Here is a 26,291-nt window from a genome sequence, read left to right as displayed (position 1 = left end):
AGTATGGTAGGTAGTACGAACAAAAATATTGATGCTTCGATGTTGTTTAGAGTTCTTTTCTCTATACAGACGTTAAGTTGCTCACCATTTTGCCACTGAATCATTTATATATAGCTGATTGATACTTCTAGAATTAGTTTCCTTTTTAAAGTAGAATCTCGTATACAACATTCTGCTTTCCTATGGTCGCTATGGTCTCTCGGCCTAGACCTAACTCTAAGGCAAAGGGTGCTTATGTATAAGTCAAAAAGAATCTTTCCAAATCTGTTTATTACCTAAACGTTGAAAGCATTGCTTGCTGTACAGTACACAAGCATCACGCCCACTACAGGAGCTTCTGAGCCATTGATAATAGCGTGTGTGGGTGGCGGCGGTGGAGTTTGGAGGAGGTAGGATCCATATACGAATTTAAAATCAGTCGTGCAGACCAGTATCCCCAAAGTTCTTGTTCGTAATCCAATATTCTGCACAAAATATACCGTAATTCGTTGATGCCAAATATCTTACAGGTTTTTATACAGATATTCTTACAGAATAAAAAACAAAAAACTCAGATTGACATGGCTACACTGTTTGGAAGCTTCCTTGCCATCGCGTGTCTGGCAACAGTGACGTTAGTAAACAATCCAAAATGGCGAAGGAGTCGAAGGCGATGCCGAAGGAGGCGCAAGTTATGACTGCTATCCTCAAGGATATGGGCATAACGGACTACGAACCGGGCGTGATTAATCAGATGCTCGAGTTTACGTACCGTAAGTACCAAAAATCGACCAACTACTGCCGTGATTTTTTAAAAAATGGCCATTTTAACCCGCCCTCTTGGGTTGCTTTGGTCAGCCCACCTCGGCTACTCTAGGTAATACCGGTACCGCGCTGATTAAATGAATCATCAATATTATTGATAAGGTCGTAGGCCTAAATTCAGCTTCTTAATAATATTGGCAAGGTCTTAGGCCTAAGATCAGGCAAGAAATACGCTCAGGATAGGCCTAGGGTAAAACATCAAAGCAGGCCACGCAGGCCAGCTACCATCAGTGCAAGCCACCCTCCGAAAAAGTACATTATAACGCGTCCTGACACCCGAGATGGCATCAGTCGCGACTTGTTGTTGGTGAGAAACGGAGCTAAAGACCTCTACTCTCCTTTCGAAGTAAGTATTTTCCCCAAAGTAGAAATTAGGAAATTAAGGCCAAATTTTAAGATTTAAACAGATTAAACAGAGGGTACTGAAAAATGGCGCCCACGGCAGTGGAAATCTCACCAAAACGCTTTAGAAATTTTTACTTACAACTAAAAATGTTTCGAAGATTGACGCCATCTCGATGTTTACGGAGTAGCTTGTGTCAATAAACTAACCATTTCCTGTGATAAATCCGCACACCACTTGTACCCACAGACGCTGGAGCACTTTTAATCACAACAATCGAAACACGATTTCTCATCAACAACAAGCCAGGCGTAAACAGCTGTTGGGGTAGAAGATGACGAGAAGCGTTCTCTTGGTAATAATAGTAGTATAAAACATCAATATTTACATATATGATGATTAATTTGAAAATATTCGTTATTGAAAAAGTAACTCGCCTCTGACTCAAATTTAAGTAATTATTTTTCTGAATTAGAACGTTCTTTCAAGTTCTGTATTATGACGTCACGACATCTTGACTTTCGTACCTATTGTAAATAATTGCTATACTCAACTGTCATTGCAGAACAGTTTACCAGTTATTCGTGCAGATTGTTATCAGCTATACATGTAATTGTTATAATCGTAATGCGCATATATATCTTTATTATTTACTTTTTGGATATATGAAGATGTTTTACTGCTGGATTATCGCCCGTAGTGTGACGCAATCGTTTTCGGTCCATGGGCCTCTGTCTGTTTTCGCACCATAAGAAATTATGGGGCCGAATTTGCAATGACCAGAAAGTCGTTAAAAGAGGAAAGTTAGCATTGAGGGGCATATGTTTTGACTGAGAAAAATACAAATTTATTCAATAGCTAGCTTGTAAAAAATACTTGGTTATAAAAACTTGATTGACAACTAAGCAGCATGTCTACTATGGGTTTCAGAGACAGTGCAAGCCACGTTTTGGGCAATACCTATTTCTGTAACGAACACTCGTAACAGAACGAGATTTGCTATAGTGCATTACACCCAGTGCCGTAATTTATAAGGGTAATCGTGAATCACTAATCGTAAAGAATACGACACTGTCTGTACCAAGAGACAAAAACTCCATTATGCAGAAATGGATACGAACACGCGTATAAAGCTCCACCTACCCTCTCCCCCCCACCCCCCCACCCCCCCCCCCCCCCCCTCCACCGCCATCCCTTTTCTCTTCGTTCCTCCGCCTTCCTTTCTCTCTCTCTCTGTTGCCATTCGGTATGTGTTGACCCTCCAAACTGGGTATAAGACTACACACAAAAACGTTGAAATTGGTGAAATTAGGCTATGTATTGGAAGTTATATATACATAAATATTAAAGCAATTTTATCATTATTGCATTACTATGACAACTAGAATTCATGGAAACAGTTTATAATAATGGAACGGCGTATGTGTGAAGCCTCCACTAATGTGGCAACGATGATTTTGCCATTCTTAGCATGCAAACATTAAAGCATGCAAACATTAAAGGTTACATTTATTTCTGGCATACGATTATTTAAGAAATTCAAATACTAATAAAGACTGAAATCAATGAAAAGTGCTAGCAAAAACAAAAAAGCAAAAAAAAAAAAAAACGTAGTCGTTCCTCTATCACTTTTCCGTATTCGTTCCTCTATGGTTTTCGGCAGCCAGATGTACGAAAACGTTTAGAAACATTTGATTTTATCTACGTTAGAAATATCTGTAATTTTTCGGGGTAATTGGTTGCTAAAAAGGGATAATATACATGAATTAAATCAAAATTTTTAAATAACAATGTAAATTTAAACTAAATAACGAGTTAAAGTAAACAGTTTAGGGAATAAAACTTTGCAGTTTCGTCGTCTGTCGTCCGTCTGCTGTTTGTAATTGTGTTTGGCGCGCGCGCTTAGAAACCAGGAACAGCAACGGGTTTAAAGTGCAATGTGGAGTGAACTGAGACCAAAATGTGTATAATAACAATCAAATAAGCACTGTGGAGTTTCAGTTGTGATGGCAGTAAGGATAAAAACCGAACCGATTACAAGGTAAGAATGAATTCAGTTCCAACCATAACCCCGGGAATAACAAGTTTCATACTTTCACTAATATAGGCAACAAAATGTTGTTTTATTGTGCTGATTACAACTGCAATCTTGAGTAAGATCAATAAACGTTACATACATACGCTAACATTGTTCAAATGAGTGCTGGGAAGGCTGGGGAAAGATGGTGTCCGTCACTGATGAGAACCGTCCATGAAAAACGTAGCCGCCATATTGGATTTCAAAACTGCCTTGAAAACATATTTTACGAAGAGCTCACATGCTTATTTTAGTTCGTATGGGGCTTTCATATATCACAATATGTTGACGAAACTTCAGTCTTTTAAATGGTATGCTTAGAGTTGCAATTGTATTCATGTTTCACCAATTAAATATCGAGTGAATAAGACCCGTCCACCGTGATGAGGGTTGGCCTGAACTGATGTTTTCCCCCTAATGGTGCTGATACTGGCCGTGATATTAAGGAACGAATTTATCCTACTTGTATGCTTACGTTATGGTAGACATTACCTATTGTCCTTTAACGTATGGTTCGCTAACTTTAAAGTATTTTTGATTAATAGTCAAGCTCTGACTACCCTAGGCCTCCTGTGCCCTAGTTTAAATTAGACTTTAGGCTAGGTCTACACAACTTGTGTTGGTAGATCTAGGGTATAGGGTAGAATATCACAGCAGGCCAAGCAGGCCACCTACAATCAAACGCCCCTAGCCACCCTCCGAAAAAAGTTACATTATAACGCGTCCTGACACGGAGTGGGCATCAGTCGCGACTTTTTGTTGTTGGTGAAAAACGGAGCTAAAGACCTCTACTCTCCTTTCGAAGTAAGTATTTTCTCCAAAGTTAGAAAATTAAGGCCAAATTTTAAGATTTAAACAGAGGGTACTGAAAAGAGGTGGCCTACTGCAGTGGAAAATCTCACCAAAACGCTTTAGAAATTTTTACTTACAACTAAAAAATAAATGTTTCGAAGATTGACGCTATCTTGATGTTTACGGAGAGTCGCTTGTGTCAACAAACTTCCCATTTCATGTGCTAAATCTGCACACCACTTGTACCCATAGACGCTGGGGCACTTTCATCACAACAATCGTAAACCCACCTCTTACCAGCACTTATTCGTACTTATTTCAAGGGGACTACGGCATTCTTTGCGGCGTTTTGCGCTCTTCAATTGTTTATCAGTGTTGTCAATTGGTATGTGTTTACCCTCCAAACTAGGTATAAGACTTACACAAAACCGGGGAAATAAGTGAATTTAGCGTATATATCTATTTGTAGTATATATACATATTAGAGCAATTTTATCATTACTGCATTACTATGACAACTAGAATCATCGAAACAGTTTGTAAATGCATCGGCGTATGTGTGACGCTCCACTAGATTGGCAACGATGAGCCATTTTTTTCCTCACGTCGTCTGCTCGTAAGTATACATCCGAAACATTTGTAATTTTGGGGGGTTAATTTGGTTGCAAAAAAGGGATAATGGACATGAATTAAATAAACATTTTGAAGTAGAGTTAAACTAAATATTGAGTAAAGTAAACAATTAAGGGAATAAAGCTTTGCATCTCATAATCAGTGTTGTCGTCTGCTGCTCGTAACTTTGTTTACGGAGTGAGTGCTTAGGAAACACGAACAGCAATGTGGTTCGAGTGCACTGTGGAGTGAATAATGAGACCAAAACCGATGTATAATTACAATCAAAATAAGCACTGTGGAGTTTCAGTTGTGATGGCAGTAAGGATAAAAACCACTGATTACAAGGTAAGAATGAATTCAGTTCCAACCATAACCCGGGAATAACAAGTTTCATACTTTCACTAATATAGGCAACAAAATGTTGTTTTATTGTGCTGATTACAACTGCAATCTTGAGTAAGATCAATAAACGTTACATACATACGCTAACATTGTTCAAATGAGTGCTGGGAAGGCTGGGGAAAGATGGTGGCCGTCACTGATGAGAACCGTCCATGCAAAACGTAGCCGCCATATTGGATTTCAAAACTGCCTTGAAAACATATTTTACGAAGAGCTCACATGCTTATTTTAATTCGTATGGGGCTTTCATATATCACAATATGTTGACGAAACTTCAGTCTTTAAATGGTATGCTTAGATTGCAATTGTATTCAATGTTTCACCAATTAAATATCGAGTGAATAAGACCCGTCCACCGTGATGAGGGTTGGCCTGTCGTGATATTCTACCCTACCTACTAATTATCCGTGGCGGCCTAGACTGGCAGTTGCGGCTTTTCTATGCAGTTTTACCTACTGAACAAGAATTTTAAGCAATATTTATTCTGACAACTGTAATTAACCCGCCAGGGGCCAGTACTAAACACTGCGAAATACTACATTGGACGCCCCAATCCCTAGTGGATGTCGTATCCGTGGTTACGTTCCTTGCAGTCCGTGCGGACTGCTTCTGTAGAAATACCCTTGTGTTTTTTAATGAAGGCTAGGCTAATACCCTTATTGGGTAAAACTTTACTTTAGGGTAATCGATAGATCTAAGCCTGTATCGAGTAAACAACCAAGTGGACTAGCTGCGGCCACCTTTACCGGGTTTAGACCCAACTTCGGTATAAGTACTTTAACCCGTCCTAAGAGTATTGTCTGCTACATAATTGGCGGACGAATACAAACAAGATGTTGCCCATAGGTATGTTTTGGCGCACTTTTTGAAAACATGCAGTAATAGATTAAAGGAAAGCCTATAAAATTGGTAAAGGGGACCTTGTTGGGAACTGGGGTTTCTGGGTGGGGAGAACACATGATCTAGGGCAAATGAAATGGAAATCGTATTTTCAGGCGCAAATTTCCATAAAACGGTAAGGGGAGACCTAGCCTATTGGAAAACCGGGGTTTTTGGGTGGGGGAAAACAAAGAAGACGACAATTAACACTAGGAAATACACGAAACGGCTGTGTGGCTGACCCCCTACTCTACATTCATTTGGCGTGCAGCCTGGCTAACTAAACTGTCCTCCTACTCTACATTCGTAGTTCGAACATATGGACTATTAGCCTAACTGGACGTTTGGGCAGGAGATGCACAGCCTAGGTAACTAAACTGTCCCTCTACTCTACATTTGTTGTTCGAACATTAGGGCTGTTAAGCTAAATGGATGTTCGGGCATGAGATGCGCGGCCTAGGTAACTAAACTGTCCCCCTACTGTACATTCATGGTTCAAACATATGAGCTGTTAGCCTAAGTGGACGTTCGGGTATGATTGTGACCTAACTAAGCAAAATGTCCTGACACCGGAGATGGGCACCAGTTACGAGTCTCATGTCTCGAGGTGTTGCTCCCACCACCTATGACTTGTGACTGGTGCCCATCTCCGGTGTCAGGACGTGTTAAGTTACTTTTTCTTGAAGTGGGTCCGAACATGGTTAAGGTGGCCGCAGCTAGTCCACTCGGTTGTTTACTCAATTGGGTAAAACTTTACTTTAGTCGACCAGGACAGGCCTCATACATAAATGGTCATAACCTCTCCTATAAATGTAAGATCCTATCCTTAAACAGGTCTTACCTACCTAACCTAACTTAGGGTGACGTGCCCTGACCTGGCCGGGGCCAAGGGGGTAGTAACCTGTCCTGGTCGGCAAATGGTGGGAATCGGGCCTCGCATCTAAAGTAAAGTTTTAACTTTTTTTTTTTTTTTTTTTTTTTTTTTGGTTTGAGGTAAATTGTGCAAATTTACAGAGGAGAGCCCCCATTTGTTGCTGTGCTTAGGCCTACATCTATGTGTCTTCTACCAGCCCGTTAGGACTGAATGTGAAAACGTCAGTAAAAGTATATAGCCTATATTTCTTAAGTTATTCTAGGCCTGTGTTGGTATATTTCCCATATATCACCTGTACTACATTATATCTCAAGCTAACTAGGGCATATCCTGGTATATTTCTCATATTTTATCACCAGTACTGCATTATTTACAAATTGGTTAAAAATTTGTCATTTTTCAGTTAAAGATCATATTAATAAATGGTGTATCCATACAGAGCTCATCTGTAGAATAACCTTCTTTTTTATGATTCATTGTGTAGATGAATTTAAGACATTTGCCATTTTGGTGCAAATGCTGGTGAAACTGAAGACGACTACCACGCCCCTCGTGGTTCGGTGAGGACCAGTTTATGAGCAAAATGGGTGCCATGGTTAGCACCAGCCCCTTGGGGATTAGTAGTAATTTAAAAACACAAGCAAAAAGATGGCAAATGTATCAAGATGGCTTCTATTCCAAAGGGAAACTGGGGTTTCTGGTTGAGAACAACACAAAGTGAAACACAGGGATAAATGTCATTCCACCTTTACTAATATTTCCTAATTTAACATGTTTGGGCCCTTGCTTGGTTAGGGGACCCCCACTTCCCTAATATGACCTAGGTAGACAGGTCCTTGGAACCTGTATAGATGGAGGGGTCATGTTCTGGACTAGGCTACTGTGCTACTGTGGTAGGCATGTCAGAGCGAATATGACCTAACCAGACCTATCTTTACTTAACCTTATCTTGGATGCTATGCCGATACCAAAGAATGTTGGTGTTAGGTTTCTCACACCTATAGTGACCTGTCGGCTAACCTGGCCTAGATGGTACATGTACAATCATTATTTTGCAGTTGTAATTCAGTATGAAATAGTATTTGATTTAAGATTTTCTGTTCTTTTTATGTGCTAAGATTAGCTGTAGTCACGATACAGTTGTATTACTGTATTGCATTTTCAGGTAAAGAAAATATTTGATGAAAGTAGAAAAGGTTTGGAATAAGAACTTTTGAGTAGATTTCCTGATCATTTATTTTATTTAAATGTTTATAGATGTATTATGTGTATTATAGTTTTTCTCATTTTTTTATTTGTTACAGGTTATGTGTCCCAGATATTGGATGATGCTAGAGTGTATGCAAATTACGCGAAGAAAACAAAGACTATAGAAATGGACGATGTAAAATTGGCAGTTCTCTTACAAATGGAAAAGTCTTTTACATCTCCACCACCTCGTGATGTGAGTCAATAAATATGGTTTTTTGTCTCGATAATTTGATCTTACAAAAATACAAACCTTTATATTGTACTTTATTATACCTTCAACAAAAGCTGGTTCAATATTTGAAGGTTATTAACAAATTGGTTAACTTGCAGTAAATTAATAAGGGGAATGGGGAATCCCCTAATCGCTCAGCAAACTGCTCCCACATTTCCTTCAACTGTCTTTTGCTTCTCTCATTGTGGCTGTTAGAAATTGTGATGTGTATAATATGCAATATCAGAGTTAAATTTGAATGAAAATTTTATTTTAAATATTTAGTCCTGTGTTGTTTTTAACTTTTGTTTTTCCTTCCAGCTGTTGCTCGAGTTGGCAAGAACTAGAAACTCAAATCCACTGCCACCAATCAAAGCCAATCAACATGGGATTCGGTTACCCCCAGATCGGTATTGTCTGTCTGCCTGTAATTATAGGGTGAAACTATCTAAAAAGGTAATCATAATCTTTGACATTATGGTTTGAATTATCCAGATTTATTTAAACATTGGTGTCTTTTTCTTTGAGTTTTTAAAGTACTAGTAGCAGTTTACTGTGTTGTAAGCAAGTATCAAAGGAGACTGTTTAAGCCTTCTGTGTTATTATTCTCAACAAAGGTTTGAAATAGCAGTAATTAGTAAAAAATATTTATTGAATCCATTCCATAAGTCTTAAAGCTTCTCCCATTGCAAACATTATACTGTATTTTTTTTTAGTTTACTAACATGCCCTTATTTTCCAGAAACTGGGCATGCCCAATAGCCTAGGTGGGGGCAATGCCCGCATTAGCCTTGGAGGTGCTGGTCCTGGAATGAAAATTGCAGCGACGCCAATCAAACCCACCATATCCATGGTGGCTACTAAAACTGGCAATACACAAGCAGTAACTTTAGTACAAAAACCAGCCACAGGGATTGCCTCTGGCCCAACTCAGAAAATTGTCAGTGTCAACAGGCCCATCTTCAAGGTTACTCCTGGTCCTCCTGGTAAGTGTTCGCTTTCCAATCCTTTTGTCTTACTAGTGATGTTTTTATTTCCTAATTTTGTACATGAACTTCCCTGACAGATATATACTTAGCTATAGTCTCCGACGTTCCCGACAGAATTTCAAATCTCGCGGCACACGCGACAGGTAGGTCAGGTGGTCTACCTTACCCGCCGCTGGGTGGCGGATGTACGAACCACTCCCGTAAGCTTGTCAGATTTTTCTCTGTCGCGGGAACGATAACAACTGTTGTCGGTTCCTCTCGATAGTTTTTCGATTCTCGCTTGCCTGGAGTTAATTTGGACTTCTTTTGGTGACGTATTCGCTTTGTTTGGCTTGGCATACGCTGATTGTGGACCGGTTTGGTTTTGAGTTTGATTTTCTTTAACGATGTCTGATCTAGAATCGGTAGTTAAAACTTCGGTGTTGTTTAGGGTTTGCGTGAATGAAGGATGTAAGGTGAGGTTGCCGAAAGCTTCGGTAGACCCCCACACTGGTTTGCATGAAATGCAGGGGGAATGATTGTGCGTTTGCTAACCCTTGTAGTGAATGTAAGGGATTGAATGAAGAAGAATATAAGGCTCTCTCTTCTTATGTTAGGAAGTTGGAACGTGATAGAGTGCGTAAGGCTTCCTCTAGAAGTTCTAGCAGATCTAGAATGACGTGAGTTGGATGTGGATCCTAATAGTACTAACGTAGAATTAGAACCTTCTTCCCAAGAAATTGCAGCCCCGCTCCCCGCACGAAGCCGGGAGATTCGCCTTCGGAGGCGGCAGCTCTGAAAGCCAAGAATCGTTCTGTGGATCAGAAGATTCGTCAGTTGGAAGGTAAGGAGAGTGTTAGTGATCAGTGCAGTGTCCCCAGTGTTGTGGAGGGTGCGTCTGACCGGCTCCTTAGTGCCTCTAGGCCTAGACCTCTTCCAGACTCACCAGTTCCAGTGGAGTAGGAAAAGTCGAAAGCCGCAGGCAGGCTAGGGAAGAGCCCCCACCGGTCCAGGCGTCCCCTCGGTCAGATCCTGAAGTACGCTCCCAGGCTGCCTCGGATCGCTACAAGAGGAGGCTCCTACGCCAATGCTTCTCCTCTTCGTCGTCTCCCTCTCCGAAGAGAGGTTGGAACTCCCCGGGGATGCGTCGCGCCCGTTGAAGAGGGCTTGGAAGGCTACCCTGCAGTCCTTTGGCTTCTAGTCCAGGAGGTTTTCCCGGAAGAATCGTCGGTGGAGGCGAAGAAACACAAGAATCCTGTGATCGTTCTTCTTCTCGCCGCTCCGCGCGCTCGGCGCCTGCTTCCGAGGAAGAATTAGAAGATTCTCCTACGAGAGTACTCGCGGGACTCAAGCTCAGATCACGGCGCTAGCAGACTCTCTAGCAGTTAGATCACGTAGGAAGAAGGACGTTTCTCTTCCGATCAAGAGATCTAGGCGCCGCTCTTCAGTAGGATCGTTCTCCTTCATATGGGGAGGTTTCGTATGAAGGTGGGGGCTCCGCGTGAGCGCCCTCGCTCGAACGGGAGCGTCCTCACTCGCGTGAGCGCCCTCGCTCGCCTGGCTCTCTTTCAATTTTAACAAGGCGCCAAACATCGGTAGGACGCTCTATGGAGAAAGAAGTTTTTTCTCCAGATTGGATTCCCGCTTCGGTAAGCGCACTGCACTGCTCATCACGCGATTCTTCACAACTCCCTCGCGTGAGCTTCTCCTCAGCAGCCTCAAGATTATAGAAGGCGCCCTTATACAAGTAGGCGTTCTTCTTCCAGATGTCACTCTCCTCGAGTATCGGATCGTGACTTCTCTCTGACAGGGCATCTAGAGTCTGGTAGGAGTCGTGTGCATGATAGACGGCCTACTGTTAGCCGCTCCCCGCAAAGGTAGGCGCCAAGAGCCTACTGCACATAGCTTCCTCCTAGTAGGCGCTCTGTCTCTTTTTAAGGCTTGTCATACTCCTGATTATTCCTCCTAAGGGCAGACAACAAGAGTCTTTCAAGCGCCCTTCTCCGTGTAGGCGCTCTCTGCCCGCTTCTAGGCGCACTTTCTCCTGGACCGTTTGTCTCTGGTTAGGCACCAGGAATCCGGAAGCGCCCGTTCTCCAAGTAGGCGCTCGTTAGTTTTGAAGCGCCCTTCTCCTGAATGTTACCCTCTTGTTAGACGTCAAGAGTCTCGCAAGCAGCCTTCTCCTAGTAGGCGCATTTCGCCTTCCAGTCGAACTTCCGTTGATCGTACCGCAACTGGACAGGTATGGAGAGCCGCGCAAGCGCTCTGCTCTCGATAGGCGCTCTTCTCCTGGCAGCCGCTCGCCCCCGGACTAGGTGCATAGAGTATAGTAGGCGCTCGCCTCCTCGTAACGCCCGCCCTGCGGATGTTTCCGAGATTCTCGGTTTTAGTAGGAGCCCTACCTCTCCTTCGGCTGAGATTCCGTATACCTCGAAAGAGGGAGTCTCATCGTATACTTCCAGATCTTCTCATCGTTCTCCAGTGGATGTGAACTCTTCTAAGAGAGGGCGTTCTCCAACCTCTCGCTCAAAACTCCTGCTAGGATCCCTTCGTCACCTAAGGATCTTCCGCGCTCAACCGCCTACGAAGACGTCCTAGAAGGTTCGGATGAGGAACCGAACACTTCTGCTGCTGTCTCTTCTTACAAGAAGCTTACAGAGCTACTTTTACAAGTTTTTTGGGGATTCCCTTAACGCCTACGGCTCCTCCTTCTCCTCACTCACTTTTTTCAACGGCGAAGACAGCGAAGATTCTTCTTGTGTGAGGATGAAGCCAACTCTTTCTATGAAGAAGGCACTGAGGAGTTTTGGTTCCTGGATGGCTTCCAAAGAAGAAGCGGGGAAAACGATGTTCGCTTTTCCTCCTTCGAAGTTATCAGGACGCGCTGGTTTCTGGTACGAAACAGGAGAGCCCTTAGGATTGGGTTCTACCGTCTTCGGCTGATTCGGATTTTTTTCGGCACTGGTAGTTTCGACAAGGAGAACTGCCCTTCCAACTCTGCTAAGACGACTTGGGCAAAATGAACGAATTGGATCATTTGCTCAAAGGTATGTTAGAGTGCTAGAAGTATTTAACTTCCTTGATTGGTCGTTGGGAGTCCTAGCCAAGAAAAATTGAAGTGCCAGAGTCAATTTCACCAGATGATCTTATGTGTGTTTTTTTGTCTTGTATGGACAAGTCAGTAAGAGACGGAGCGAGTGCAAATCGCTCCCTTTATGGGGCCGGCATCGTGAAGAAGAGGTCGGTTTGTTTTACTGTTCCTTCTTAACGAAGTCGGTCTCCCATGCTCAGAGGTCTTCTTTGCTGTTTGCTCCTCTGTCTACTCAGTTGTTCCCGAAACATCGAGTGCAGGACATTTCGAGGTCACTTTCGGCCAAAGCCACCCAGGACCTTTGGCACAGTCGGCAAGAAAACCTCGCCCTTCCTTTCCTACCAAGGCTAAGAAGGAAAAGGCAAGTGTTCGAGAACCCTTTCGAGGGGCATCTTCATCAAGAACCTCTACGTTTAGAGGTCGTAGACCTTCAAGAAGGGGTAAGACTTTCGCCAAGTCTGTTAAAGCCCCCAAATAACTTGCAAGTCCTTCAAACAACGGTGGGCGCCAGACTCTTAGAGTTTGCAGAAGTCTGGGCCCAAAAATGGGGGCGGATCCTTGGACCCTTTCTATTTGAGGAGAGGTTACCTCATCCCTTTCGTCGAAAGACCTCCCTTGACGACCATCCCAAGGGAACTGACGGCCAGGTACAGAGACCCCATCATGAATCAAGCTCTCCATCTAGCAGTAGATCAGATGCTGGAGAAGGGGGCATATCGAACTAGTGACAGACCATCATTCATCGGGCTTCTACAACCGCCTTTTCCTAGTTCCGAAGTCCTCAGGGGGTGGGATGGAGACCGGTGTTGGATGTAAGCGCCCTGAACTTCTTCGTAGAAAAGAAGAAGTTCACGATGGAAATGCCTTCATCAGTGCTGGCAGCGCTTCGTCCAGGGGGGACTGGATGGTTTCCTTCCGGATTTTTCAGGACGCTTACTTCACGTACCGATCCATCCTTCCTCGAGGAAGTTTCTCAGATTCATGATGGGGGGGAAAATTTTTCAGTCAGGGCTCTGTGTTTCGGCCTCTCGACGCCGCCCCCTCAAGTGTTCACGGGGGATTTTGAGGAATGTGGCTCAATGGCTTCATTTGAATGGGGTGAGGATATCCATGTACCTCGACGATTGGCTAATAAGGGCCAATTCAGAAGATCGTTGTTTGAAGGACTTACAAGTAACTTTAGAATTGACGAAGGCTTTGGGACTTCTCGTCAATTTCAAGAAGTCATCACTAATTCCCGAGCAAGAGTGTGTGTATCTCGGGATACAGATGAACTCTCTGAGTTTTCGGGCTTTTCCCTCGCAGGAAAGGATAGCCCGAGGATTCGAGAGAGTAACAACCTTCTTAGGGAAAGAAGTATGCACAGTGAGGGAGTGGATGAGTCTGCTGGGGACACTCTCCTCTCTGGAGCAATTCGTTTTCCCTAGGAAGGTTGCACCTGAGACCGCTCCAATTCTTTCTTCATCGGAATTGGAGTCGTCGTTCTCAGGATTTGACGTTCTCCCTGTCGTTATCCCAGGACATCAAGAAACATCTCTTATGGTTGGACAGATCCCAACCTCTTTGCGAAGGGACTGTCTCTTCAATCACAGACCCCCAACCTGGTGTTGTTCTCCGACGCGTCGGACATGGGGTGGGGTGCAAACTCTGGGAACCAACGAAGTGTCAGGTACCTGGTGGGGGACCAGGTAGCCTGGCACATCAACAGAAAGGAGTTGATGGCTGTGTGGTTGGCTCTGAAGGCTTTCGAGCCCAAAAGTCAGAAGATCGGTAGTGCAGGTCAACGCGGACAACACTACAGCTCTGGCATACATCAGAAACAGGGGGGGGACGCATTCCTTCTCCCTGTACGAGACAGCAAGAGACCTTCTTCTGTGTGGGCAGAAGAAAGAGGAATCAATTTCTTTCTCACCAGGTTCGTGCAGGGAGAAAGGAATGTAAGAGCAGATCTCCTCAGCAGGAAAGATCAGGTCCTTCCCACAGAGTGGAACCCTTCATTCTGGATGTATGCCAGAGCCTGTGGAAGTTATGGGGCAGGCCACACATAGACCTCTTTGCCACGTCAAAGAACAAGAGGCTGGATCCTTACTGCTCTCCGATATCGGATCCAGAGCAGTAGCAATAGATGCTCTTCTTCTAGACTGGAACGGACTCGACGTCTACGCGTTTCCCCCCTTCAAGATCCTGGGGCTAACTATCAAGAAGTTCGTAGAGTCCGATTCAACGAGAATGACCTTAATCGCTCCCTTTTGGCCGGCCCAAGAATGGTTCACAGAGGTACTGGAATGGTTGGTGGACCTTCCAAGATCGCTCCCGCTAAGGAGCGATCTAACTCAGACAACCCCACTTCGACAGGTACCACAAAAATCTCCTCGCTCTCAGTCTGACTGGTTTCAGACTGTCCAAAGTTTGGTCAGGAGCGAAAGGCTTTTCAGCAGCAGCTGCTAAACGCAATCGCAAGAGCGAGGAGGACCTTCCACCACCCTTGCGTGTATACCAGTCAAAGTGTGGGATGTCTTCAGACGTTGGTGCAAGAGGAAGAACATTTCCTCTTCCAGTACCTCTGTGACCCAAATTGCGGATTTCCTTATTTTCCTCAAAGAAGAATGTCATCTGGTTGTGTCAACTATTAAGGGATACCGCAGTATGTTGGCGGCGGTATTTCGGCATAGAGGCTTAAATATATCCGATGATAAGGACCTGCATGATCTTATTAGATCATTTGAAACCATTAAGCGTCCTCTATGTAGTACCGAACTGGAATCTAGACGTAGTCCTACAATTCCTTGGATCGTCTAGATTCGAACCTCCTGGCTTAGCCTCTTTCAAGGACTTGACGAAGAACGGCTATAGACTTCCTTTTGGCCCTAGCTACAGCTAAAAAGAGTGAGTGAGCTCCAAGCTATTGAGTGGCAATGTAGGGTTTAAGGAAGATTCTATGGTATGTTCGTTTCTTCCCTTCCAAGTTTCCTTGCAAAGAATGAAAACCCATCACGCCCTTTGGCCCAGGAGCTTTGAAGTTCGTAGTTTATCTTTTCTAGTAGGGGGAAGAGCCTGAAAGAACTCTTTGCCCTATGAGAATTATGAAGTATTTCCTTAAGAGGAAGGAACAACTTAAGGCTAATCAAGATGTACTTTGGTGCTCCGTAAAGGACCCCACTCGGCCCATGTCGAAGAATGCTCTTTCCTTTTTTTCTGAGAAGCCTTATTATTACAGAGGCACATGTTGCCATGTAAGGAAGATCAGTTTAGACTACTGAAAGTGAAAGCTCACGAAGGTGAGAGCCATCGCAACTTCGCTTGCATTCAGAAAAAATATGTCTGTGCGGAACTTGATGGAGGCGACTTTTTGGAGATGCCAATCGGTTTTCCGCAAACCACTACCTACGTGATGTAAAAAATCACATATGATAAATGCTTCGCCTTGGGTCCTTTCGTATCGGCGGATTCGGTGCTGGGGCAGCAGGGAGCTGAAACTTATCCTGTGTAAATTTTTTATATGTTACCCTATATTTTATATTGTTGTTTTTTGGTTGTCTGAAAGAGGTTGCAGGAGGCACCTCTTTTTGTCGTAATATTAACCCTTTGTATTTTGGTTAGGTGGTCTGGTGGGTTTTGGCTCCTTGCAGAGGTAGTGGTAAGGATCTGTAGGTAAGCGGACAAGGTCCCTCTAACAGCATCCGACTTGGATTCTACCACAATAGGGGATCACATATCCCAGTGGTAGATCCGAGAGTCTTTCAGCATCAGGTCACGTCCTAGCTGTAGCTCTCCAGGCAATGCAGACTCAGAGATAGTATCTATGAAGTCTTCATCCTGAAAAGGTGAGAATCAAGGTTTTTATATCCTACAACATTAGTTGTTTCCCGTCTTACCTGTATTATTGAGCTGTCTCTTACCCTCCACCAAGGGTGCCAATCAGCTAAGTATATATCTGTCAGGGAAGTTCATGTACAAAAATGATATTGTTAAACTACAATAAAGTTTTGTACATACTTACCTGGCAGATATATACGATTAATGGCCCACCCAGCCTCCCCTCAGGAGACAGGTGGAAGAGAAAAATCTGACAAGCTTACGGGAGTGGTTCGTACATCCGCCACCCAGCGGCGGGTAAGGTAGACCACTGACCTACCTGTCGCGTGTGCCGCGAGATTTGGAAATTCTGTCGGGAACGTCGGAGACTATAGCTAAGTATATATCTGCCAGGTAAGTATGTACAAAACTTTATTGTAGTTTAACAATATCATTTTTTCTATTGATATCCAATTCTGGCCCAGGGCCAAAATGTTGTTATACTGTATTTAGGGGTTTAACCAAGCTACTGAGCATGTTTATTTAGTTCTCTCTGGGCTGGGTGGCCCAGCTAAAAAGAACAAGAAAAAGGAAAAGAAAAGTTGATGGGTTGGCTTAGCAATGAAGGAAATGATAGATCTGCCTCCTCTTGAGGAAGCACACGGAAAGAATGCAAAAGATTAGTATTAGGGGGAAGTAAAATGTTACCGAACTGCATAATCTGGAAATGACAGATTTCCAGAGAATAACTGTGAGAGGGGTTGGCCTGATGGGTGTTAGAAGACTGTAAGAGTGGTGAATGAAGCAGTATTTGTAGCCAAGATAGCAAGAAGTCAAGAAAAGAACATGATTGACAGTTTCAATGAGAGATGGAACATTTGTCGGACAAATTGACCTAAATTCAGATTGAGTCGTATACATCATTTAATGCACCCATGATCCTTTTAACACCATTGAGGTAAAATATGTACCAAATCAAATTCAGCTTTCATAGACTTACCAGCATGTCAAATGATTAAGTATGCATTATTCCAACCAAACATGTTAATTGTACAGAGCCCTCATTTGCAATTCGAGCGACCAAGACTCTCAACTTCAGATGTGTTAAAGGCAAGTGAAAATTCTTCATGTGTGTGCTGACCAATCAGAAAACAGTAATTATCCTCCTCACTTTCATATGTGTTTGTATTTTGGTTCATCCTTTTGTCAGGTAGGTTTTCAAGGCTGCCAGCAGTTATCCAAAACTTTTATCACCTACAGTTCCCTCAGCGAAGTTGTGGTAGTCTATACTAGTTCACTTGTCCACATTGAAGAATCACAGCCCTTTGGTCTTTTGTCATGTCCTAAGAAGGCAAGGTTGTCAGAAGTTTTGGTGGACAAATCCATCACTGTTACCAATACCTAAGGAAGGTCATCAGTGAGTTTGTTCCTTACTCCTGAGTGCATCTGAAATATTCAGACAGTCAGGATCCTACCACAAAAATTCAGACAGTCAGTCAGGATCCTACCACAAAAATTCAGACAGTCATTCAGGATCCTACCACAAAAATTCAGTCAGTCAGGATCCTACCACAAAAATTCAGACATTCAGGATCCTACCACAAAAATTCAGTCAGTCAGGATCCTACCACAAAAATTCAGTCAGTCAGGATCCTACCACAAAAATTCAGTCAGTCAGGATCCTACCACAAAAATTCAGTCAGTCAGTCAGGATCCTACCACAAAAATTCAGTCAGTCAGTCAGGATCCTACCACAAAAATTCAGTCAGTCAGTCAGGATCCTACCACAAAAATTCAGTCAGTCAGTCAGGATCCTACCACAAAAATTCAGACAGTCAGTCAGGATCCTACCACCAAATTGCAGCCATTTAGTCTCGGTAGTTTTTATTTTATTTAAGGTTAATGTTTTGTGCGTCTGGCAGCGCTTTCCAGAAGTGTGCGACGCACCCTTACTCCACCACATCTGTACAGAAATGTTTATTGGGCAGAAGAAACTTCAGCATATTTTTTACTTGTTCATCTGAGCTTTGGCTTTAAATGATGCAAACAGCCTCCTTGCCTGTACTTTGAGAGCCATCCAACACTACCTCAAAAAGAATCGGGCACATAAGAGACTAGGACTTCAGGCTCTTAAGGTCAAAGCATGAGTTGACTAAACTTGTTTCTTTCTGCCTGAGACTGGTCATTCTGATGCACATTCAGCCATCTTGTTTGTGGCCTTTGGAGTGTATGAAAGCTCTCTAAGATTAAGGGGTGTACCAAATATGTTTTACATTACAAAAGCTGAAGTTTTGTAAATTATTTTTAATTATTTTTTAAATCAAAGCTATCCATTTTATGTTATACAATTTTATGTAAGTCGCTGCTGTTTTCATTGCAAACTGTAGTTCATGTGTCTGCTTGGTGGCAACAGACTATATGGCTTGCACTGTTGGCTTTGTTCTTCAATGATAGGTGAAAATAAGAACAAAGTGTTGCTGAACAGGTAGGTGGACGAGACCAAAAGGAACTGTTAAAAAAAAGGTCAGTGCAGAAAGCATTGCAATTTAATCATGCATGATTACAGTGTGGTCTTATTCCTTGTTAGCACTCTAATGCAAGAAGAGAATAAAGAGAGGACAGTGTAGAAGGATCAGGAGCACTCATATTGCTAAGAGAAGTTGGCTGAGGCATAAATTTAGAAGAAAGTTGCCATTGCCATTGCCAGAAAAGCTATAGATAAAGAAGACCATTGGATTTATAGGAATTGAGTGCTTACTTTTCATTTTACTTTGACTCCTAACTTTCAGTTACAGTAAAGTCTTAAGTACTCTGTATAGTATGGTAAGAAAATAATTGGAATTCCTTCATCGTTTTTGCTACTTGGTTTTTCTTGTCTTCTCAATAATTGATTTCAAGTAGTGAAGTAAATATGAGTTTGTTCATGAATCTTACCTGCCAGATATATATATAGCTGTATTCTCCGAAGTCCGACAGAATTTCAAAACTCCCGGCACACGCAGTGGTCGGCCAGGTGGTAGTACCCTCCCATTCCCGCCGCTGGGAGGCGCGGCGTAAGGAACCATTCCCATTTTCTGTCAGATATTTTCTGTCGCCGGTGCAGACAACAAGTGTTTTCTGCACCTCCGTCATTGGATTTTGGAACTCTCTTGGTCACTTGAGTATCCCGATTGATTTTTGGTTATTTGATTAGGATCGGTGGTTAGGCATACGCTAATTGTGGATTGTTTTTATTTTGGCTTGATTTTTCCTTAAACTTACGATGTCTGGATCTAGTTCGACTAGGCCAGAGTATGTTGTGTGGAAGAATGCAAGGTTAGGCTACCGAAAACTTCGGTAGACCCTCAATATAGTGTGCGCGAATTGTAGGAAACATGTTTGTATGTTTGATGAGCGCTGCAACGAGTGTGAAAATATGTCTGATTCTGCGTGGAAGGCTTATGAATCATAGGTACGTAAACTAGAACGTGATAGTGTAAGGAGTCTTCCTCCAGGCGTGTAACACAAGTTACCCGTCCAGTAGAATTTATCCCACCCTCCAAAGACCTGTGATGCCTTCGGGCCCTACAATAGTGTCTTTGGAGGGTAATACCCTATCTGTGATTCTTAAATCTTTGCGTAGCCTGGAATCATGTTTGCATTGGAAAGTTATAGTAGTGTAGTGAAGTATAGTGATAATGCCATGAGTGTTCATTCTATCGCGTAAGCGTATAATTTCTCATTGACAAAACACTACCGCGTGATGGCTCTCCCTACCTCGGTGAGGCAGAATGTAGTAGGGAGGTAGCTGTCCAAGTGTCTAAAATAACGTCTACGTTTGTTCATAAAACTTTACCATTCAGTCATATATGTATATATATCTGCCGGGTAAAGGTGAACAAGCGATGTTGTATCATAGTAATATATTTTTGCCCTACGTCATATTACTATCAAACGGTTGTATGGTTCAAGTTATATACTCATACCATAGTTACTCCTACGAGGACAACCGAGAGTACGATTATTCTTATTACATTTAATCGGTTCTCCCTGCAACTATTCAGGGGTTGCCGGTTTCCCTATTTTTTAAACATTTAAGGTATTGTTATGACAATACCAAGTTAGCCTTTTATATTTATCAAATTCAGTTTCGCTTAAATATACCAGTTTGATGGATTTTGGTTTCTGCTCTATAATAATAGTAAACCTATTCATTCGTAGAATGGTGTAGGTGGCAACTCAGGCAGAGCAGTGCGAGAACGACGAACATTCTCTGAGTCTGCTGTCACTAATGCGTAATGCCAGTGCTCAGTTCCATCTGATTGTCTGCCATGCGCAGTAGGTTACGTCTCTCTCTCTCCTGCGGGATTGACGGACTAACCGTATTTCTACCCTACAATCACGGCCTTAGCCTCGGGTTGAGGGAATTCTAGCATACATGGCTGAACATCTTCACTTTGCTAGAATTTTTTATAAAAAAAAAAAAAAAAAAAAAAAACATATAATAATAATAAATAATAACCAGCGGCATAGCACACATGATTTCCCTCGAAACAAGAATGATGTGCAAGAGATGCAGTCAATTAGCTCGCCGAGACGTCCCTTGCTCGATTATGAAGGGGACTCCTTCCGCTGCCAAATACGACAGCGCCGAGCGCGACGCGGCAGGACGCTTGGATGGACGCACAACGTAATGCTTCTTCAGACATTCGCCGAGAATCAGAGAATAGTAATGGATCTCAGGAAGGAGACTTTTAGGAAGAAACAAATGAACAATCTTCTACAGTGTCTTCAAATTAATCCTGTTTAAGGTGAAACGCAGCCTTATTAGGGAAGGAAACATGCTCGGTGAGGGAATGAATGAATTGCAGGGGACCATTTCCTCGCTGGAGAAGTTTTTTGTTTTTCCCTGAATAAGACTGAAATTCACACCTCTCCAGTTTTTCCTGCAGAAAAACTGGAATAGCATAGATGATCTAGAAATGATCTGAACATCTCTCATAGTCAAGATTCGTCTATAGGTGATGTCATGGCTCATAATCTCATAGAATTTGAATCTTGAAAGATTACTTTAGTCTTCAGAGACGTCCTCCCCGCGCAGGAGTTGGAACTCTCGGAGGGTCTCGCTCCCTCTGAGGAGAACGAAGACGCTATCGGTCGCACAGGCGGCCGTCGTCTTTGGTTCCTCGGAGGGGGACGCTTCTCGTCCGTTAGCTCCTTCTGCTTTGCTGTCGTCTCCTGGGCAATTGGAAGACTTTCCGCAGTAAAAGAGAGCTAAGATGTATGATGTATGTCTCAGGGAGGGGGACGCTTTACGTCCTCTCTCTTTTCTGCTGTGTTGCGATCTTCACCGGAGAGGACGTCTTCCGGTGAGTATGCGTTTGAGCGCTTCGGTCGCTCCTAAGATATATCCTTGGCGGTCCATGTGAGAAGGAGGAGGGCTTCCCCTCGCCCATCGTCTTCTCAAAGGATCAGCCTTTTGCCTGAGAAGGAATGTTCTCCATCGAAAAGGATGATTGTGTCTTTGCAACAACAACTTGTTTTGTTGATTGCAGTGAGAAAGGCAAAGCCACATCGCGAGAGGAAGGATGATAGGCTGCCAATCAAGAGTCCAAGCAGTCCCTTATCCTTCTCCTCGTTCGCTCTTTCGCCAGTTGCCTTGCTCTCTAGATTTCATGCAGCTCTCCAGAGGTTGTCTAGAGAGCACGGTTACCATCTTCCCGAACGTGTGTCAGTTGAGAAGAAGAGGTCTTGGTTCGATGGCTTCGAGCCTCTTTTGAAGAATAGTTTCAGCCTGCGGCCCCCAGGCTCAGTCCCTCCTCCTTCGCAATTGTTATCTTCGAAGGACGACAGGCTCATTCATGCTCCACTCAAACGCGGTGTCTGAAGGATTTTCAAACAACTTAATCGTTGGTGAAGTCCCTGGAACTATTCGAGCTTTTCCGTCCCAGGGACGTCAGCAGCAAGGCTTAGACAAAGTGTTAGCCTTCCTAAGGAAAGATTCGTGCTCGGTGAGGGGAATGGATGAGTCTAACTGGGGACTATTTCCTCGCTGGAGAAGTTTGTTTCCTTGGGGAGACTGCACCTCAGACCGTTACAATTTTTTTTTCTCAAGTACAATTGGAAAGAAAACAAGAATCTACACATGATCTTGGAAATTTCAGGAGAGGTAAAACATCACTTGAAATGTTGGCTAGATCCAGTGTAGCTGTCGTTGAGCCGGTCCCTCTCAAGCTTTCAGAGCCCCGACCCTATTGGGTTGTTCTCCGACGCGTCCACCACGGGATGGGGAGCATCATTAGGGGGAAAAAAGTGGCAGGCACCTGGAGAGGGGGAACGGTGTTCCTGGCACATAAACCTAAAGGAAATGGCAGCCATCTTTTTAGCTCTCCAGTTTTTCCAAGAAAAAGTTTCTCGTCGAATAGTCCAAGTCAACTCAGACAACACCACAGCTCTGGCGTACTTGAAGAAGTAGGGAGGAACACAGTCTCAGTCCCTTTTTGCTCTGGCAAAGGAGATCTTGCTGTGGGCATGGGCACTGGACGTCATGATCCTTACGAAGTTTGTAGCATGAGTAGAGAATGTCTGGGCAGATCTCCTCAGCAGACGAGGTTCAACTTCTGCCAAACCGATGTAGACTCTGCAATCAGGAGGTATGCCAAGAGCTGTGGGGGTTATGGGGAGTTCGTTCGCTCTGGATATCTTTGCGACGTCCAGAACGAAGAGGCTTCCACTGTACTGTCCCCAGTACTGACCCCAGCTGCAGTGACGATAGACACATTTCTCTGGGACTGGACGGGCTGGAGGGACCTGTACGCCTTTCCCCTTTAGTTCAAGATTCTTAGGCGAAGTCATGAGAAAGTTTGCGGTGTCGGAAGGGACGAGAATGACTTTGTTCGCCCCGTTCTGGCCTGCGAGAGAGTGGTTCACAGAGGTCATGGCCTTTGCAGTAGACTTCCCGAGGACGCTTCCAGTAAGGACAGATCTACTCAGACAGCCCCACTTCGAGAGGTACCACCACAGAAGCCTCTTCGCTCTGAGTCTGACTGCATTCAGACTATCCAAAAGTTGGCCAGAGCGAGAGGCTTTTATACGTCAATGGCGAAAGCTATCGCCAGTGCAAGAAGAGCGTTTTCCAACGCATGTACAATCGAAGTGGATAGTCTTCAGGAGTTGTGCAAGAAGAACGGCATTTTCCTCCACCACGACCTGAAGTGAGCCAGATTGCTGACTTTCCTTTTCTGAGAAGGGATCTAAAACTTGCAGTCTCTACAATCAAGGGTTATAAGAGTGTGGTTTTTAGTTGTCTTTAGGCACAGAGGCCTGGACTTGGCGGACAACAGAGACCTTCACGATCTCTTGAGATCTTTCGAAACGATGAAGGTTTCAACAACCCAAGTTGCCAGTCTTGGAACTTGGATGTAGTTCTGAATAGTTCCTCATGTCCAGTCCATTCGTACCTATGCATGAAGTGCGAGCTTTTATGAATTCTTCTTGGTTCCATAACAATATGTCATAAAGGACATATGAGCTGTCACTTACGGGAGATGCAATTCTGTGTTGACCTCCCAAGTTACACGAAGGATGTCAACTTCAACCTACAAGAGATCCTTTTCTCTTGGTTGTTCGTTTGTCTGCGGATACGTTGCTGGGATAGGGAGCCGACACTGATCCTTAACTAGTGAGTTAATTTTTAGTTTCACTCTTTTTAAAATTAAGCGCTAACCCTCGTGTTAGGATCAGGTGATCGGGATCGGTGTTGTGCTCCTTAATTATGCTAATAGGCATAGGTATATGGTCATATGAGTGGATTAGCACCCATTGACAAATGCCAGTTAGGCTTTGCCGAGTAAGTGGATAACGACCCCATCGGCAAACCCAACAAGAACTCTTACCCATAGGTCACATCCTCGCTGAGGGCTCTTGAGACGAAGCAGACTCCTAAGCAATAGCTAGGAAGTCAACCCTCTGTCTGAAAACGATAGGAACCAAGGTTAATAAGAGGTCCTTCTTATAACTTGTGGTGTTGGTCAGGAAGCAACCAAGGTTAACCAGTGTCAAAGAATGCTATGGCTTTTTTCTTGAGGGGTGGCACCATCAAGGAAGTGCATCATCCCTGTCAAGACAGTGATATGAAAGTGTTGAAGGTGAAATGCGCATGGACTGAGGGCTATTTCTACGTCGGTAGCCTTCCAAAAGAACATGGCACTCAATGACATCTTGAATGCCACATTTTGGCGTAGTAATTCAGTGTTGCCTCTCACTACCTTCAGGAGGTGAGGATTACGTACGAGAACTGCTACTCTTGGGCCCCATAATGTCGCAGCAGACAATATATTGGGGAGGGGCAGAGAGTAGCATCTTTCCTATCTTTTAGAAAATAATATGTTAGTTTGGACTTTTTAATTTTAATTTTATTTCTTTTATTTTTTTATTTTTATTATGTTTATGTAGGTGTTTAGTTTTTGTGGTCTTCGGTAGGCCGCCTTAGGCGGACTTCCTCCCTCCATTAGCCTTGGTTTTACGAAGTTTAACCAGATAGGCTAGGTCAGGTGGTAATGTTTTTGCTTCGCCCTCATAGTAGGGTAAAATGTTTTTGTCACAGTGTGGTCACGCCCCCATTGACAAATCATCTGAGCGCACCAGTACATAGGTCACGTCCTTGCTGGCACCTCCAGTGAAGCATTACAGCATTCGGTGTCTAAACAACACCATATGATCTGTCACATTGTGGTCACGCTCCCCGTGACAGTCATTAGAGCGCACCAGCTACACAGGTCACGTCCTTGCTGGCACTCTAGGAATGCAGTACCGAAATTGGAGGTCTATAAGATAGGATCTAGTTGCATTGTGGTCACCCCCCGCCCCCGTTGACAGATCCTCTAGAACTCAACAGCTTCACAGGTCACTACCTAGCTGGAGCTAGTAAAGCAGAAGCAGACTTGGGTGACGGTACTCACGAAGTCAGCTATGCTAACAGTTAAGGGGAACCAAAATATCAATCATATATATGCAATTGTTTCCCAAAATCGAATCTGTCTCCCCCCACCCCCTTCCTCCAAAGGTGGGATTCAGCTATATATATATCTGGCAGGTAAGATTCATGAACAAAATGATATTGTTATGATACAATAAAGTTTGTTCATACTTACCTGGCAGATATATATTAATCAAAGTGCCCACCCACCTCCCCTCAGGAGACAGTGGCACTAGAAAAATCTGACAGAAAATGGGAATGGTTCCTTACGCCCGCCTCCCAGCGGCGGGAATGGGTACTACCACCTGGCCGACCACTGCGTGTGCCGGGAGTTTTGAAATTCTGTCGGACTTCGGAGAATACAGCTATATATATATTCTGCCAGGTAAGTATGAACAAACTTTATTGTATCATAACAATATCATGTTAAGTTACAGGGAAGTTTTAAACTTAAAATAGATTTTACTATCAGTGCATGAGTTCCCTTCCCATCTCAGTTGTCAAACATGATGGACAAGGAGCTGTTAGTTAAGAAAGTACTAAATAAGGAATTAGCTAGATGAAGACCAATAGGAATACACAGATATCTTGAGAAAAGGATCAGAAATGAAGACCTTGACCAGATGAGAATTCAGACAGTACACAAGACAGAAGACAGTGAAGAGAACTCATTATGTGTCTGACCCCTCAAGGGTTATTGGTGACAGAGATGCTGAAGGCTGTATTTTACTTGTTAATTGTGAACATTTTCGATCCTGCAGGGGGAAGCACTCCGAAGATCCAGTTGTCATCAGGTGGCAACACTGTTTCTAGTAACGTCATGGTTAATGTTTCTTCAGCTTCAGGAGTTAAGTTAGAAATGGATTCTTCAGCAGTGAAGAGAAAAAGAGAGGACGATGAGTATGATAATATTCAGTAGCATAGTTTTATATATAGATTTTTAATCCCCCTTTACTGCTCCTATTTCCCTTCTAGTTTCTGTTATTAGTTTATCTTTCTTTTTTACCTGAAGGCCCTTTTGTATTTGCTATATGTTGTAATGTTAGGTGTACGATTGTCAGATTTATAAACACTGCGGGTCAAAAATTGCTGAGAACATTCAAACTTTGTTGTCTACTGTATACTTTTGACTTATGCAAACGCTATTGTGAAATGTATTGTAGGGTTTATTTATTTTCATGGATATGAAATGGAAAAGATTTTTGTATGTGTATAAAATATTTGTAAATAAAA

The 26,291-nt window shown here is 43.3% G+C and overlaps 1 protein-coding gene across 1 annotated transcript; it reads left to right on the top strand.

Annotated features, from left to right (window-relative positions):
• The first annotated feature begins 598 nt into the window (after nucleotides 1-598).
• On the top strand, nucleotides 599-26,291 carry LOC135207941 (transcription initiation factor TFIID subunit 9B-like). The gene is made up of 5 exons (XM_064239913.1): nucleotides 599-752; nucleotides 8,091-8,230; nucleotides 8,570-8,704; nucleotides 8,991-9,234; nucleotides 25,820-26,291. The coding sequence occupies exons 1-5, from the start codon at nucleotides 632-634 to the stop codon at nucleotides 25,975-25,977; spliced, it is 798 nt and encodes a 265-aa protein (XP_064095983.1). The 5' UTR covers nucleotides 599-631; the 3' UTR covers nucleotides 25,978-26,291.

The sequence above is a fragment of the Macrobrachium nipponense genome, chromosome 34 (assembly GCF_015104395.2).
Source record: "Macrobrachium nipponense isolate FS-2020 chromosome 34, ASM1510439v2, whole genome shotgun sequence".
NCBI lineage: Eukaryota > Metazoa > Arthropoda > Malacostraca > Decapoda > Palaemonidae > Macrobrachium > Macrobrachium nipponense.
Note: the sequence above shows the minus strand (reverse complement) of the source record. Positions and strands in the feature narration are given on the sequence as shown.